Consider the following 15,785-nt stretch of genomic DNA (forward strand, 5'->3'; position numbering starts at 1 on the left):
CCAATACACAGACAAAATTACCAATGGCAGGCGAGGCCAGTATACATTTTAATTGACCAATGGTAGGCAAGTGAGGCGTAATTTTTAAAGGCACTGTAAAAAGCTTCAGTTGACACTTTTAAATATTTATCTGTTCTTCTGTTCGAATTAAAGCGTTTTCATCGACACAATAAAAACTGTCCCGAATTTGTATTAATTTTGAGGAACACGACTCCAGTTACGTCATATTTTTCTTTCCCGAAAAAGGGAATGGGGAAAGAAAAAAAGGGAAGGGAGGAAGAAAAAAGAGATGGGAGAAAAGGGGGTTTTCCCCATCTCTTTTGAAGAGATTTTCTTCCCCCCTTCCCTTTTTCGGGAAAGAAAAATATGACGTCACTGGAGTCGTGTTCCTCAAAATTAATACAAATTCGGGACAGTTTTTATTGTGTCGTTTTCATCATTATTTCATGTATGGATTTAAGCGTACAAAGGTTTCAGAAAAAAAAAGATAATTTTCTCCAGAAGTAGTGCAACAATAACAAGCCACAAGAAAATATAAATTACATAGTGTTAAGTTAATATAATATTTAATCGATATAATTTGAAAAGATCTTTTATTTTTTTATTAAAGACATACGTACATCTGTAATAGAGTAGCTGTGATAATAGAAAATGAGGGGGGGGGGTTACTTGCAAGGATGCTAAGAATATAAAGATGATTAGTAAGAAATTTTTGCGCATAATCTGATTAGATAATAATTAATCCTTACATATATGTAACAAAATACATTTTTTATTATTCGCAATGCTGAAACTATGTAAATAGGCTCTGTCAGACCTTATCAAATAGTCGCTATACAAAAAAATTAAAGGTTTCTTTGTATTTGGATTACTAGAACTATGAGGCATGTTTAAGAATTTCATAAAAATTGCAGCTAGACTGACACTGTTTTATCGAAACTTATCATTTTTATATTTATATTTCTGTATGTATAGTCAAAATACAATACGGTTAAAATGAGATAAAATGATAAAATATGGTGAGAGTGGGGGGGGGGGGGAGGATACACCCTCCTTCTGCACGACTCTGATAGTATGAAAAAGTAAGATTAAAGCTGATAAAAATTAATAATATGATAATCAGGTAGGATACATTTATGCCATAATTTGATAAGATAAACAAATAGAATCAATTCTATTCATATCCACAATTAAAAGAAACCTATATTTTAAAAATAAATTTTTGGTTATCAATTACTTATTATGAATAGATTCCTGAAAAATATCTATAATTATCTATTATTCGGATCTAGTGAAGTTCACGGGTAGCTGCCAAACGGCTGAATGTACATTCCTAACCAGGAACATTTTACCGTGAACTTCACTAGATCCAATTATTCATGTGTACACATTATCTTCAGATATCCTATCCCCTTAATTCCTGACATATATGTATAATTATCAATTATTCGTGTATAAACATTACACAGTTACATATAATGATTATTGGTTATTATAGGTGCACTATATATTCCGTTTAACTATATCACAATGCGCCAATAACTTGGTTTCAATTAGAACTGCATCTACACGGAATTCTGTACCCAAGCCATCACTAAGGGCCAAAATTTTACTGTAGTCTGCCCAATGCTCGCGGCTAACCTACAATAACTTTTTAATCCTTTAAGGACTTTACCTAGGATATTTCAAGGCCTTTTTATGAAATGGATGTATTCCCGTAAAGGTGTAAGGCCTATTTGATCTTGGCTAAAATAAGATCTATGTTAAAAATGTTTTGAATAATTAGCCATTATGTTTTAATTATAAGTGACATGTCAAAGCTCTGATAACCAGCTTTCATAGAATCTCATTCATATGTTGAAGCGATAATACACTGCTATTATATTCAATAACCAATGTAAAGTATGAAAAATAGGTTATTTATATGCGTTATATAATGCCCCATGCCCACAAAATATATCTTTCTCTTCTCTAAAAGTCTGTAAAGAATATAGCTGGAGGTTCTATAACAAATGAGTCAGTAAGAAATAACAGGCCAAATACCCATGCCCACAAACTTGTAAACGCTTATGAAGCCCCTTAGCTTTATATAACAAAAAACTAGAATTTATAATACCTAAATCTGATTTTGTTAGTCTTTATACCATCCCCAAGACTATCTAAAATAATATAACCTGAAACCATCTATGTGAAGATTCCCCAAAGTGCAGAAGTTCATCAATTTAATAGTTACTGCAATCTTAAGCTTCAGACGTAAAATCCTTACTACTTTATTCAATAGAATATAGTTAGATAATAAATAATAGATTGGCTTCTATCATAAATATTTGAAATTCTTATCAAATAGTTACACGTACAATATTCCTTTATTCAACATTGTTCAAATTCTTCAGTGTTTTTATATGAATAATTAGATTATTATCTCAGATTTAAGTAGGTCTAAGTCGTCTAAGATTATTTTACCTAGAGGGTGCTCTTGAATACAATTTTTAGTAAAGAAGTTACTTTATAAGAGATCGTGTCTGCCTGCTTTCTTTAATGCTACTATTTAATTAAAAAGTAAAAAAACATAGAATCATAGATCTTGTCTATTTCTTAATATCGGTACTACTAAATCAGATCTATATTCATTTTGATACTATTTTGGTTATAAATCTACTTAATCTAAATTAACTTAATTCATATCTGAATAGATGAAAAGAATATAATAATCAATACAGATATTTAATAATATTCACATAAAAGGGAGATTTAAATACAAAAAGACATGATCGTGTACACAACATATGTGTTTTCAAGGATGAGGTTAAAATAAAAGACAAATTTATTTTGATGGCAAAAACGTATAAGAGTCCAGCTGTTTTTAAGTTAAAATATGTAGAAAAAAACACGATAGATTTCTATACAAGTATTTTAACCGAGGTAAATTTCTATACAGTAAGTATTTTAATTGACTAATGGTAATATGAATACTGGCTTTTCGTTGGCCATTTGTATTGTATGGCGTCATTTTTATTAGGTACAATAAGCTGATTCGAATATGATTTTTATTTTTACAAATACTTTTACATTTTCGTAATGTCCAGTGTCCATGAACATTTAGTATAATCTTAAGAACATGTATGGATATAATCAAAATAATACATAGATAATATTACTGTACTTAATAAGTTTTAAATATAAGAGAGAGAACTGTTAGTAATCTTCCCTTAAATATCCTTATATTTTAAATATCAATAATAGATAACTAGTAGTTGAATAAAATATAAACATAAATATTTTTACCTGTAGTCCAAAAAACATATTTCCAGCCAGCTTTATAGTTTCCACACTATCTCGCAGGTGAGTAAACGCGTTGGCCTAGATATTAGATATACATTTAAGTAAAAATTTACATAGAATGTAAATAGAATGTTTAAATTGTGTTTGTAAAAAATATTAAACACAATAATTTTAGCTTAGCATCTCTGATCTTTTATTATATTATATTTGTTTAAATCATCCTTATTTTAGTTTAAAAATGAACATTTGATTAAGATATAATTAAAACGAAACCATAATCCCTCTGTTCATGATTCAGAAATGAAAAGAAGTTTTGTTTCCAAAAGTTTCTAGTCACATAGTGTGAGACTATAAGTTTAGATTTTAAAATTACTCTATTTTAAGAAGCGTTACTACCCTACAAATTATTGCTTCGGAATTTAATAAAAATGAGGACTTAGCTATAGAAATATATAATAGATTTTATACATCAATTAGCCGGTTTTTTTTTTACTGCGACAGAAGATTGTCTACAATGTCTATTTTGTGCTGTTGTGAGTCTTAGGCTTATTGATTCACTAAGGGCTGTAGTTAGAGTTTTAGCTGTATAGGGTTAGTATAAACAGTTTGCTGCAAATAGAGAATTATGACCCCGCAACCCTACCCCTTGGTTCCCTTTAAAGTATACAAATCCCTTATTTTGAATTAAATTGAAAATAATATGGGGGTTGGTTTTCATTGGTTTGTATCAATGTATATTATTTTCGGTTAGGTTATATTTGTTAATGGAAGGCCCTGCAAGTATAGTGCAACACAATAGAGGTTTTAACAATATAAAGTTTAGGCGTCAAAGAATTAATAAAATGCAGAAGATCATCCTTGTATTAAAACTTTTTGTCGTTATTAAAAGAAAAGAAAACATTCGGTTCAGCTGATAAAATTTTATATTAAACTTTATTGTTTAAAAGCAAGAATATTTGACAATAATTAGTGACAATATTTGTTTCTCTGAATATTTTCAGACTATAAAAAGAGAAGCCTTTTTAAAGCATTAAATTTTGGAACAAAAAGAAAGAAACGAATTCGAAATGTTTTAAATATTTAGGACATTATTTGAAAATGCAGTGTTTTTCATGTTTGGTTCTAATGGAAAAACTTTTTTTGCGTTGAAAATGGTAAGCGCTTACAGAGAGGGAAAAAGTCTCTAAAAATGCTAGAGGTGATATTTTTAACTCAAAATTGGTAGCTTTTAACTTTAGATTATTTTCCTTTTTAAAAACACACTTTTGAAGTCCTGTTCAACTTTTTAAAAAAATATTTTAAAAATAATATCTCTGTTAAGTTTGAAGAGAATGCCCCAAATGTTCTTATCTGTCCTAAATACCTTTTAAAAATTAGACAGTCAATTTTAAAAACAACAGTATTAATATTACTTTGTAAGAATTTTATAAATGTTCTATTAATATGAATTACTAATTATGCCTCTATAAACAAAACGTAAAGCAGATGAATATCAAATATCTGCTCAAACATTCAGTTTAATAAATATTATTAGTGTTTTCAAATATATCGCTTCTATTGTAAGATACAAATTTTCTAACTGGATTTATCAGGTCGGCAGTAAAGTTCAGTCGTGCAGCTGTGGATGAAAAGAGACTGGGGAACCTGTGGCTACTCCTGAATGTATATTTGTGGCAAGTGCTGCAGAGCCCTGGTTTTTTCCTTTCTTACTAAGAGAATATAATTGCTTTGAAGATAAAAAAAAAGATAAATAATAGAGGATAAACTCATTCAACCATAAATAATAATAAGTTATAAAGAAACAAGACCTTAAACTGTATAAAATGCAAAGAACGTTTAGCTGAATATAAACAGACTGTTGACCGACGCAGATAACTTTTAAGAGTAGCTTTTGAATAAAAAAAAATTACCTCTATAGTTTTAATTTTGCAGAAGGAAAGATCCAACAATTTTAGATGCTTCAGTTGGGGAAACACAACATTTTCTAGTGTCTAAAACCCATTTGATGTTAAATTAACATATCTTTATCTTATGTTTTATATTATTTGTTGATTTATTAGTTATTGTTATTTTAAAATAAAATAATTCTCTAAATCAAATGTTTTACTAAAGTCCAACTGACTAAAATAAACTTTTAAAACAAATTATTAATTTTTTTGTTGTAGGAAAATATAAAATCCTTAGTAATTGAATTTTGATTACAAGCTTTGCATTGATACCTTAAAAATGATGAAAAGAATATTATCTAATTAATATCATAATATTGCAATTGAAGTCAAAGAAGTAGAAAATGAGGTAATTACCCTTAAATTCTTGAAATTAAAGCATTAAATCTTAAGAGGAAAATGCAATATTAATGTCTAAATTGCGAGAGAGGGAGTTACTTCCAAATAATTGATTCTTTTGTTACTATAATGAGGAAAGGGGCGTTTAAAGCTTAAAGATACCTTCAAAGACTTTAAAAAGTAAAATTCCAGAATTTAAATTCATTTTAATTCCAGAAGGAAATTTAAAATTTTTTTTCATGGTTTTGAAATTTGTTGCAACAAAAAAAATCCTGCTGGTTTCATCCACTTATGTAATCTAAACCCCCCAAAAAATTATCAAATTAGTTTGGTACAACTGTTTAAATATAAAAATTATACAATAAATTTAAAATGAAGGAATAACCTTTAGCTGCACCCAGACACAATATGATTTAATGTATTATTGTCTTTATTTTAGATTATTATACACAATTTTTACTCATAATTTTCGAGTTTAGTTAGGTAATTAAGATGACATATTCTTACCATGTATTGATACAGATAGATATTTACTAGCGGCAACGAAGGGGAGGGGGGGGGGAGGTTCGACCCTTTACTTTTTAATAGTTTTGAAGAAGAAGAGTAAAAAATAGTTATTAAGCTTCCCAGGACATATGAGAAGCTTCACTGTAAAGCAAATCAGGAAACTAATTTAAATATTTTAAATATTTATTAATATAACATTTAAGTAAAGTCTCTATTGACATTACTCTGTATAATATGCAATTTAGACTACTAGCATTTCAATTAATTCTGGAGTCTGTTACTTTAATAATCTTTACAACAAGTATTTTTATTGATTTTATCCTAATACTTAAATAATTTGTACTACTAGCATTTTAATTAATTCTCGAAATAATTAAAATTAATCATGTACAAATTTTATATAAATTGCATTTAAATGATTTCTAAAGCCTAATCCTTAATATTTCTTTGAAATCAATTCTTTATTCTAATAATTGAATAATTTGTACTACAAGCATTTATAATATCTTTTTTATTCTAATACTTTAATTATAAATGAAAGGAGTAACCAAAATTTAAAATAATATTTCTAAATTGGCTCAGTAATTATTTGTAGAAAACTTAGTAACAAAATGACATTAGTGCATTCCTTTTACATAGTAGATTTAGGTTCTTAAGTGAGAATTTTATCATAATAATACGAAGCATAGTTTTCTTCTTCAGTTGAATATATACATATTGTCAGTTATAAATTCTTTTATTAAAACAGCACAATATGTATTTTTTTACTTTTGCTACAATTTGTCTAAATTGATTTTGTGAATTGAACCTAGAATAGTAAATAGGGCAACTTTAATAGGATTAAGAGTTCAATGTTCAAAGTTGAATCGCAATTGTTACAAACAAATAATTTAACTTGAAAAAAAATTTGAAAAATTGAGGTAAATTAGTGTAGAACACATTATTATATGTATTTGTATAGACAGATAGGTAGACAAAATTGCAATAAACTAGCCCCGAACTAAATAATATATGCACCCATTTTTTACTTATATTTATATTACAAAACTTTTCATGAATCATTTGGGCAGTTGAAAACATTTTTCTTTTCTTAATATTCTTTTTATTGTTTACTATCTGCACCAATAATGAGGCAAGCCTTGATATAATGCTTTTGTTTTTTGAAAATTAGGTACATTAGCCTTTACCTTAAAGTTTTAATATATTGACATAACCTGAGAAATTTGATTTTTGAACATGAATTTTTTTATCTGGTTAATATCTTAAGGATATAAATGTCCTTGTAAGTAAACTCAAAACTAGCTTAATGACTTTAAAAAATGTAAGATATGCATGGAAGTAGAAACGTGTTGATATGTGTTAATCAACGCAACTATGGAACTTTTGTTTATTTAGCATCATTCCCACACTTTCCTGAATTGAGTTATGAGAAAGATTTATTTCCTTGAGCCGCTGGTTGCCTGCAAATGTTTGTGGCTCAATTCTGGAGATGTTGTTGTGGGATAGATCAACCTGCAGGGGCAAACACAACAAATTTGGACACAATAGATATTTGTAAAAATAGATTTTGTCCTATTGCCCCTTGGGCTATTTAAATTAAAAAAAAACTCTACATTTAGATCTTGTTCCAAGTATTTTATTGCTTATATGCTGTTTTTTATACAAATAAACTAAAAGGATTACATTTTTTTCTATTTTATACACACATAAAAGAGTACAGTAAATGTGTTGTATACACCTAAAATTAAGTGATTAATAGATATGTAAATTTTGCAAAAGTCACGAATTTTTCATATCATTCACTAAATTTTGTAAAAAAAGAACCAGATATAACTATAAAAACAAAGATTCTATTATGTAGCTCTATTTTCTCCCCTGCCTACCCTGGCTATACCACTAGAATTTTAATTCGATTGTCTGTTACTTTCTGGAGCAAGGCAGACCGTGGAAAAACAAGATCAATTTCAAGGCACTGTAGAAGATAAACACATTTTTAAGAAGAATTTTTATTAATATTTAATGATTTGATAAATTATAGAGCGTATATAAATTAAGAATGCCAACATCAAAAAAGTTAAGCTAACAGACAAAAGATACCCATTTGAATTATTTTGCAACAAAAACAACTAATTGTTTTTACTTTGAATATTTTTATACAACGTGATTTAATCAATTAGTTCTTTATTATAATGTGGTGTGAATTAAAGTGCCGGGGGAGTACAACTAAACCCCACTTAATTTTTGATATAATTTTATTAACCCTATAATATATAACCTTACCTGTCTTTAAGTAATACTAACACACAAAAAAACTAATACTCCCACTCTACTTATTTACAATTTATTTCAAATAAGGGAGGATGTTTCTGTGCTCGAAAAACCTTTTACTCAAGGGCTAGGGTATATGTTTACAGATGGTAAATTCAACAAATGCCTAAAATGTTTATTTTCTTACAAGAGCAAACAACGTAAATGGTTTAAAACCTACAGATAAAACAAAAGCAACTTGTTTTGTTTTCTCAACATATAGGTAAAAATAGGGCTTATAAAAGCAAATAAACTTATTTCATCAAAGACTATAGACAGATTAACACGGATAAAACATTTCAGAACATTTAAAAATCTTATTTTAATGGTTACAAATAATTTGTTTACTTTCTCTTTTTGAAAAAGAGGTAATTGAGTAGGTTACAAATGCCTGGCATTGTTTAGAAAACAACCTTATCACTAACACTAAGCAGATGATTTTTAATGAAATAATAATACCATTTATATGTAAATTAACCAAATTTGAGAAATATTGAACAGAATTCCAATAAGAAAAAAGTTATTACATGCGCCCAACTGTGTGCTGACCAAATAAGAAAAGTTTACTTGTTACTCTGGCCTTACACTAAAAGTTGTGGAATATATTGGACTGTAAATTGGCAACTTTTTTATACCCCCTCCAGACTGATAACAACTAGCTGACTTGCCCAACCACTTTTTTGTACTTTACTTTTTACTTTTACCATAAAGAAATTGTATTTCTTTTGCTTATCTCTTAGTAAAATGCTTACTCTTATCTAGCTATTTAATGTTCTGATAGAAGATGGCTATTACCTTTTAGAAACATTGCGTTTTAAAAGAAATGATTACCCATACATAATAAGCAACGTGATTAGTTGTTAATTTAAATTTTATAATTATGAAAACTCTCACAAAAATTAATAGTTATTTAAGAATCTATCATATTTGATGAGTAATTCTTAAAAAGACATAGGTGCAAAAGATGTTCTAATTGCTACAGTTTAATCATGTTACCTTTTAAAACACATATGTAGGTATATTTAATGTATGATTTTGAATCACCTGAAACTGGTAGGCTAGTATCAGTAACTGAATTAGATTGCAAGGTTTTGTATCACTCCTAACTGCTAAGTTTATAAGCATGGTTTTGGCCTTCACAGCACTTAATTTGTTTTCCTAATGAAAACTGAATGCATCAAATTTGCCTGCAATTTATTTTTTGTCCTTTCAATTCAATTAAATTTTTAAAGTTAATGTTTTTAGTGAATTGTTTAGGATATTTCTATTTTATTTTTGGATTGAAATGTGTTTTATCTTGTGACTTTTCGTATCCCTTTTTTTCAATGTAATCTCTTATACTTAATTTATGAATATTTCAATACGTAGAATAAATATTGTGATTGTAGAATTATAAAAAGAAATATTTTAAAATATTGGACAGGTCTTTGATATTATTTAAAACTATAATTTTGTGTTTATTTATAAATATGATCAATTAGGAATAAACACAAATCTTATAACTAATATTTGTTAGATGATATTGCATGTTTAATCTTAAAGGGATAGTTCTACGAAGTGTATTTAAAGAGTTAAGGTACTTAGAGTAGTGAACTTTTATATGTCTTAGTAGAATATATTAGGCATTGGATAGATATGATTATATGTTAAAGAATTTTTAACATTGACCAGACCAAACTTTTTTTATTTAACAATATCTAAAAAAGTTAAAGTGATTTGCCACATAAATTACATGAGAATGGTCTAATTTTTTCCAAATATGTATAGCCAAAACACCAATATGAGAGAATCTTTTTCCACATATTTCACAAGAGTTATAAAAAAATTGAACAGGGGTTTCCCTTGGGACAAGTTACTTAAAAAACATAAAAAATAACGTCCGGTTCATTATAGGACAGGTTTTCTAGATTCTTTTTTAAAAAATAAAGAAAACCGTCCGGTTTACTTACAATATACACATTATCTCACGCGGAAATACCAACTAACCATACTACATATAATATATATAAAAAGACCATTCTCATGTAATTTATGTTGCAAATCACTAACTTTTTTAGATATTGTCAAATAAAAAAAGTTCGGTCAGGTCAATATTAAAATTCTTTATCACAATCATATCTATCCAATGCCTAATATATTCTACTAAGACATATAAAAAGATCACTACTCTAAGTACTATACTAAATATTTTATTGATCATTCTTTGTTGTTATGTGTATTTTGTTGTATAAAAAGTTTGAAGTTCTATTAACTAGTAAATGCTATCTAAAGTTGTATTTATGACAATAAAGTTTTTGCCATATATAACATGTAACGAAGTTGAAAATAAAAATGAAAAACACATTTTTTAAGGAAAATCCCTGGTCAAATCTTATAATTTTAATCAATAACTTTATATTATGCACTAATACGTTATTTAAAATAGAAAAAACTTACAGTTCACTATTTTTTTTTTAAATGCACTTCGTGAAACTATCCCTTTTAAAAACGATAACTATAACAGAGAAAAAATATATCAAAAGAGAAACAAAAACAGAGAAACAAAAAGAAAATCGAGAGTTACAAAGAGAGAAACAAGAGAGAGGTAAAAAACATTCATAAAAATTCTACAAGCGCCTGTACCTTCACTCAGAGCCTTTATACATTAGAGCTCTTGTTAATAACCCCCAAAGGTCCATTTTTAGTTTTTGACATATTTTGCAATTTTCTTGTTTAATATTTATCAGAATATTTAAAATTAATGTTTATATGTTTCAGAATTTATAGTTAAAAAAATTAATTAGCACAAGTAGTCAGGAAATAATATTAAGTTTTTCCCACTTAATTAATTTTGTGCATTGCAGAGGGACAGACACAAATACTGGTAGCTTTGCTATTATAAACTGTGTAATGAAATCAAAGCTAGATAAACACATATATTGCATGCTTAACAATTAAAGTTAATGTTAGTTATTGTAACTGTTGAAAGTGAAAGGTTGTCAGGGCCGGCACTGATGTTGAATGCTGGGAAAGTGCTTACACAAGTATGCAAATTTAATTATTACAACATCTCAAGTTTAAATATCTTTCTGACAGGAACAAACAAGCCCTATTTACTATTCCTTCTGCAGCCTCTGGATACAATTTACACAATTTTACATACTGAATAAATAACTAAGCTAGCAGAAGCTAAATTGTTGCTTGTCTGAATCTTTTTTATCTTGAATTAAAAATATGTACAGTTTATCTTAAGAATATCATTCAGAATCAGATGTAAAAAGTAATTTTTTTTCTAATCTTTAGATATTCAAAAATATTGTTTCTTTAATAATTAAATGAAAAAATTATTATGATTAAAAAGTTTAATTAAATATCTTAGAATAGATTGAATTTTTCTTTATTTTGTATCAACCCTACACCACTTTCATTGGTTGAAAATTTGCCTGCTTAGTCCTCTCAACTTTATTTCCTCACCCCCCCCCCCCCCTTTCTCCCCAACCCTGCATATTCAACTCTTATGCATTTTACCCTGGAATAAAGTATCAAGTAATACAGTGAAGCCTTAGGTTTTATTACAAGTCAAGGCTCGACACCTAAGTAATACCTAAGGAAAAAAACTTGATTCATTAAGTTCATAACTTGTTAACATTACTAAAGTTAAAGGGTAATAAAATATCAGATTGCTCATCTTTTCGTTCTTTTTTTTACATTTAATATCCGGCTGTAAAAATTGCATCTGCTTGGTCTATTTTTATGTTAATATTCTAATATACATAAGGTTTTGTGGCATCATTTTCTCTTATAGAAAAAATAAAGTATCATATTTAATTGGTAAATTTATTCATCCTGAATCCCCATTTCAAATACAGTACACACACACGCACAAACACACAAACACAATTTTTAAACAGGTATAATTTTACCTTTCCTGTCAAGTTGCAACAAAAAATTATCCTACCATTAAAGTTTATAGCAACTATAATTTAAAACTATCCCTCCTTGTTAACAACACTGTTAGTGTTAATATTTAAAATTATGTATCAAGCAGCAAATAGATTTATACAGTTTTAAAATAAATATAGTTTTCTTTACTATTTATAATAAAATAAGAAGGTTGTATTAAGATTTCACAGCATCGAACAAAGATGACAACATCAATATCTGTCAATTAGAATCTTCACAAGAAATTTACCTTTAAAACCATAAAGATCAGCTGTTTTTTTTTATGGAAATCTTTCTTAATTGAACCACCCGCCTGTCTTAAATGGCAGCGTAGTAATTCATGAATATCCAATGTCCAAACAGAAAATAGACATAGTTAAAGAGTAACCTTGTAAAAAGGTAAAATATAATATAGTAAATATTATTAATGTCCAAATTGTTGTCCTGCCTCGATCAATATTTCTAGATGTGCAAATGCATTCCTGAAATTATAAATATGTCAATTAATGCAGAAAAGTCAAAGGTATTTTTACAGATAGACAGCATAGTCTTGTTTTCTAATACTCATGCTATCTTATCTACTATTGATCTCTATGGACGAAATAAAAAAAAATCTTTGGTTGGGGGAGGGGGGTTGATGATTACTCCCCGCCCCTATCCCTACAAGTTAAATTTACCCTAGGGGGTAGAGTTACACCTGCAAGTGGTCCGGGGTGATTTATCCCCTCACTCCAGATGCTCACAACAATGAAACTACTAGTAAATACTTTAAACCCCATTCAAATCGCATGACCATGAAAATGAAACTAATAATACTTTAAATAAACAAAATTAGTTTTATTTACTAGCTATCTTGTTCTATTCACCTTGAGGATTAAAGAATTTACCTGTTATTTTTTCCAATTCCTATTATCTATATTTTATGAATGTGTTTATTATATAATGTTTAATTTGGCCAGAGAGGAATTTATATTATGAAGCCTTTAAAAAGGGGCTTAGACGTTAGTAAAAAGATAAAGAGCGATTATCATTATTACTGAGAAAAAATTATATTTTTTATTTACTTAAACATTTTTTAAAATTAATTGATTTCAGATTTCGCATAAAAAAGCACAAATAAAATGCAACTAAGCTTAAAATTATCAAACTAATAACAATTTCATGCTTTGTAAATTTTTCTTATTGTAATTTTTCTGTTTCAAAAATTATTTTCTGTAAGTTGAGTTTAAAAATAATTTAAGCATACATTTAAGATAATATAAGAAAAATATATTTACTTATCAGGATCGGTAGGTAATGTAAATCTACTTATATATATATATCTCTCTGTTTTTAAAACTATCTATTTTTTTCTCCAAATATAAACAAGATTTTTCTTTTCTATTTTCCACTTTTACTTTCAATCGTATTTATTACAAGAGTTTAGCGGTTACCAAGATCTTAAGCTTCACTCGGATAGACAGACATTATTTTGTATACAAATTTTACTATCTTGAACTAGCTGTCTATCTAATAATGTAAGCATCGCTTGTTTCTATGTTTCATCAATATATCTATCAATCTGTCTGTTCGTCTGTCTATCTATGTATCTATCTATCTATGTATATCTACCTGTGTACATATTGAAGATGGCTGTCCCTCATATATATTTTCTGAAGGTTTGGTAGCTGGGAATGAAATATATTTTCCTCAAGCCTAATTATAATTTATTTTCACTAAGACCTCGCAGTTACCAAATTAGAAATTTACACACACCTTCTTAGAATAATTTGCTTTTATTCATCTATCTTTTTTCATAGATACCGTCTAATAAAATGAGAAATAGACATTTCTTTTTTAACTTATTTTAAGATAATTCTAGTCAGAAATGAATACATTTCACTTTCATTACAATATAAAGTTGAATTTTGCGTACCTATAGTTATCATATACAAATGATAGCATCTTCTTGATTAGGAAAATGATCTTTTCATTCTTAGGCATAAATTTGTAAATTTGCAACCATAGTCAAGTTTATGGACCAAGGCCAATAATCATCTTGATGAACCTTGAAATTTGCTCAGTGAAAAGCATCCACTTTTGGCAACCCTTGGCGTTAAGCCTTAGTCTAGTACTTAAAAACTGAAAGCCTTTGTATAAACAATGTTTTTAAGGTCAACATCAGGGAGATGGTAAATTTAAAATAGTAGTTGGGGGCAGATAAGGTCGTTTTTACTTCGAAGCGTTGCTTTTCATAATCACAAAAATCAGCTAAAATTACCAAATATTGTTGAAATAATGTTGTTTGTTAGAGCTTGGTTAATATTTAGAAAGAGAGTGAAAAATGTACATAACTTCTCAAAATTGAAATTTTCTTTCTTCATGATCATTGACAAAAAAAATATTCTAGACTATTGTTAGTTTGTAATTTAAACTGTAAAAAGTATGTTTTGAAGGATTTGGAAAAATTTAAGAATTGGACCTTGGGTTAGATGAATGTTGGGTGGATGGAGGGGAATTGAGAAAAATGGATCTAGGAATGACAGGTGCATTTCACAAGCACTCATTCCTCTTCCATGCCATGGTGCTAGATGGTGTGCTGCTATGCTTTTGATGTGTAAAGTGGACCCATCTCTATAATCAATTTTTACTCTTTTGTCCTATTCAATAAAATTAATTCATTTTTTCAAACAAAAACAAAAAGTATATTTGATAATAAACAAGATTTAAGAAATTGATCATTAAAGATACATAATACCTTATTTTTCCATGAATTGAAATTGACTTTGGTAAATTTGATCTTAAAAATGTATTTAATTCTAGATTAAGTCACCAATGCTCCACAATTTTGTTTTGTAATTACCCATTCATATTAAATTAGTTATGTAATTACGGTTTCTTTTTATCATTTATATTTAGATATATTATTTCTATAATTGCACAATTATTCATTTCTTTTACTGTTCTAGAATATTTAATATATTATGTAAAGAACACATTTTACAGTTGAATTTGCTGCTGGATGGCAAATTTGGGATCTAACTATGTCTAGACCCTCATCATACTTTCTTTCACCTTTGCAGAGTACAGAGAAATGAAACTTTTGTGAAAATTTAAGATCATGAAAAAATATTTTTATCAGTTACATTGAGGTTCCATATTAAAACTCTTTTGAAGATAGTTTTCAATTCATCATTATTGTTTATCTTGATGTAAAAGATAATCTTCTAAGTTTGATGTAATCATGATTTTAAGCGGACGTTAAGGAACATTGATGAAATAGAAGTGAACATTGAATTTGGAGTTAAGAGGGTTTTTCCAATTGTTTGATACGTCAAATAACAGCAAGGCACTGTTCACTTTATGTATAAATTTATACTGTTTTAAAAATATAAATGTTAGACTTAGGATTCAGCTTTAATCAGAGATTAAATTTATGTGGCAGATCACACAAGAGCTCTACATCTTAATCCAAGTGTCAACATTTATCTTCTGCATTTGTGC

At 27.9% G+C, this 15,785-nt stretch overlaps 1 protein-coding gene across 4 annotated transcripts in view; it reads right to left on the reverse strand.

The window, feature by feature from the left end:
• LOC145319171 (uncharacterized) overlaps positions 1 to 15,785 on the reverse strand; it is a 101,264-nt gene that overhangs the window by 52,940 nt on the left and 32,539 nt on the right. For all 4 annotated transcript variants that reach the window (XM_080161081.1, XM_080161083.1, XM_080161082.1 and 1 more), the window contains exons 8-12: positions 13,914 to 13,996; positions 12,751 to 12,784; positions 7,488 to 7,586; positions 5,193 to 5,273; positions 3,286 to 3,360 (exon numbers count right to left, since the gene is read on the reverse strand). In XM_080161081.1, the coding sequence (XP_080017207.1) occupies positions 3,286 to 3,360; positions 5,193 to 5,273; positions 7,488 to 7,586; positions 12,751 to 12,784; positions 13,914 to 13,996 (372 nt within the window). The remainder of the gene's footprint in view (positions 1 to 3,285; positions 3,361 to 5,192; positions 5,274 to 7,487; positions 7,587 to 12,750; positions 12,785 to 13,913; positions 13,997 to 15,785) is intronic.

This window comes from Acartia tonsa, chromosome 5 (assembly GCF_053477335.1).
Source record: "Acartia tonsa isolate MP-2025a chromosome 5, ASM5347733v1, whole genome shotgun sequence".
Taxonomy (NCBI): domain Eukaryota; kingdom Metazoa; phylum Arthropoda; class Copepoda; order Calanoida; family Acartiidae; genus Acartia; species Acartia tonsa.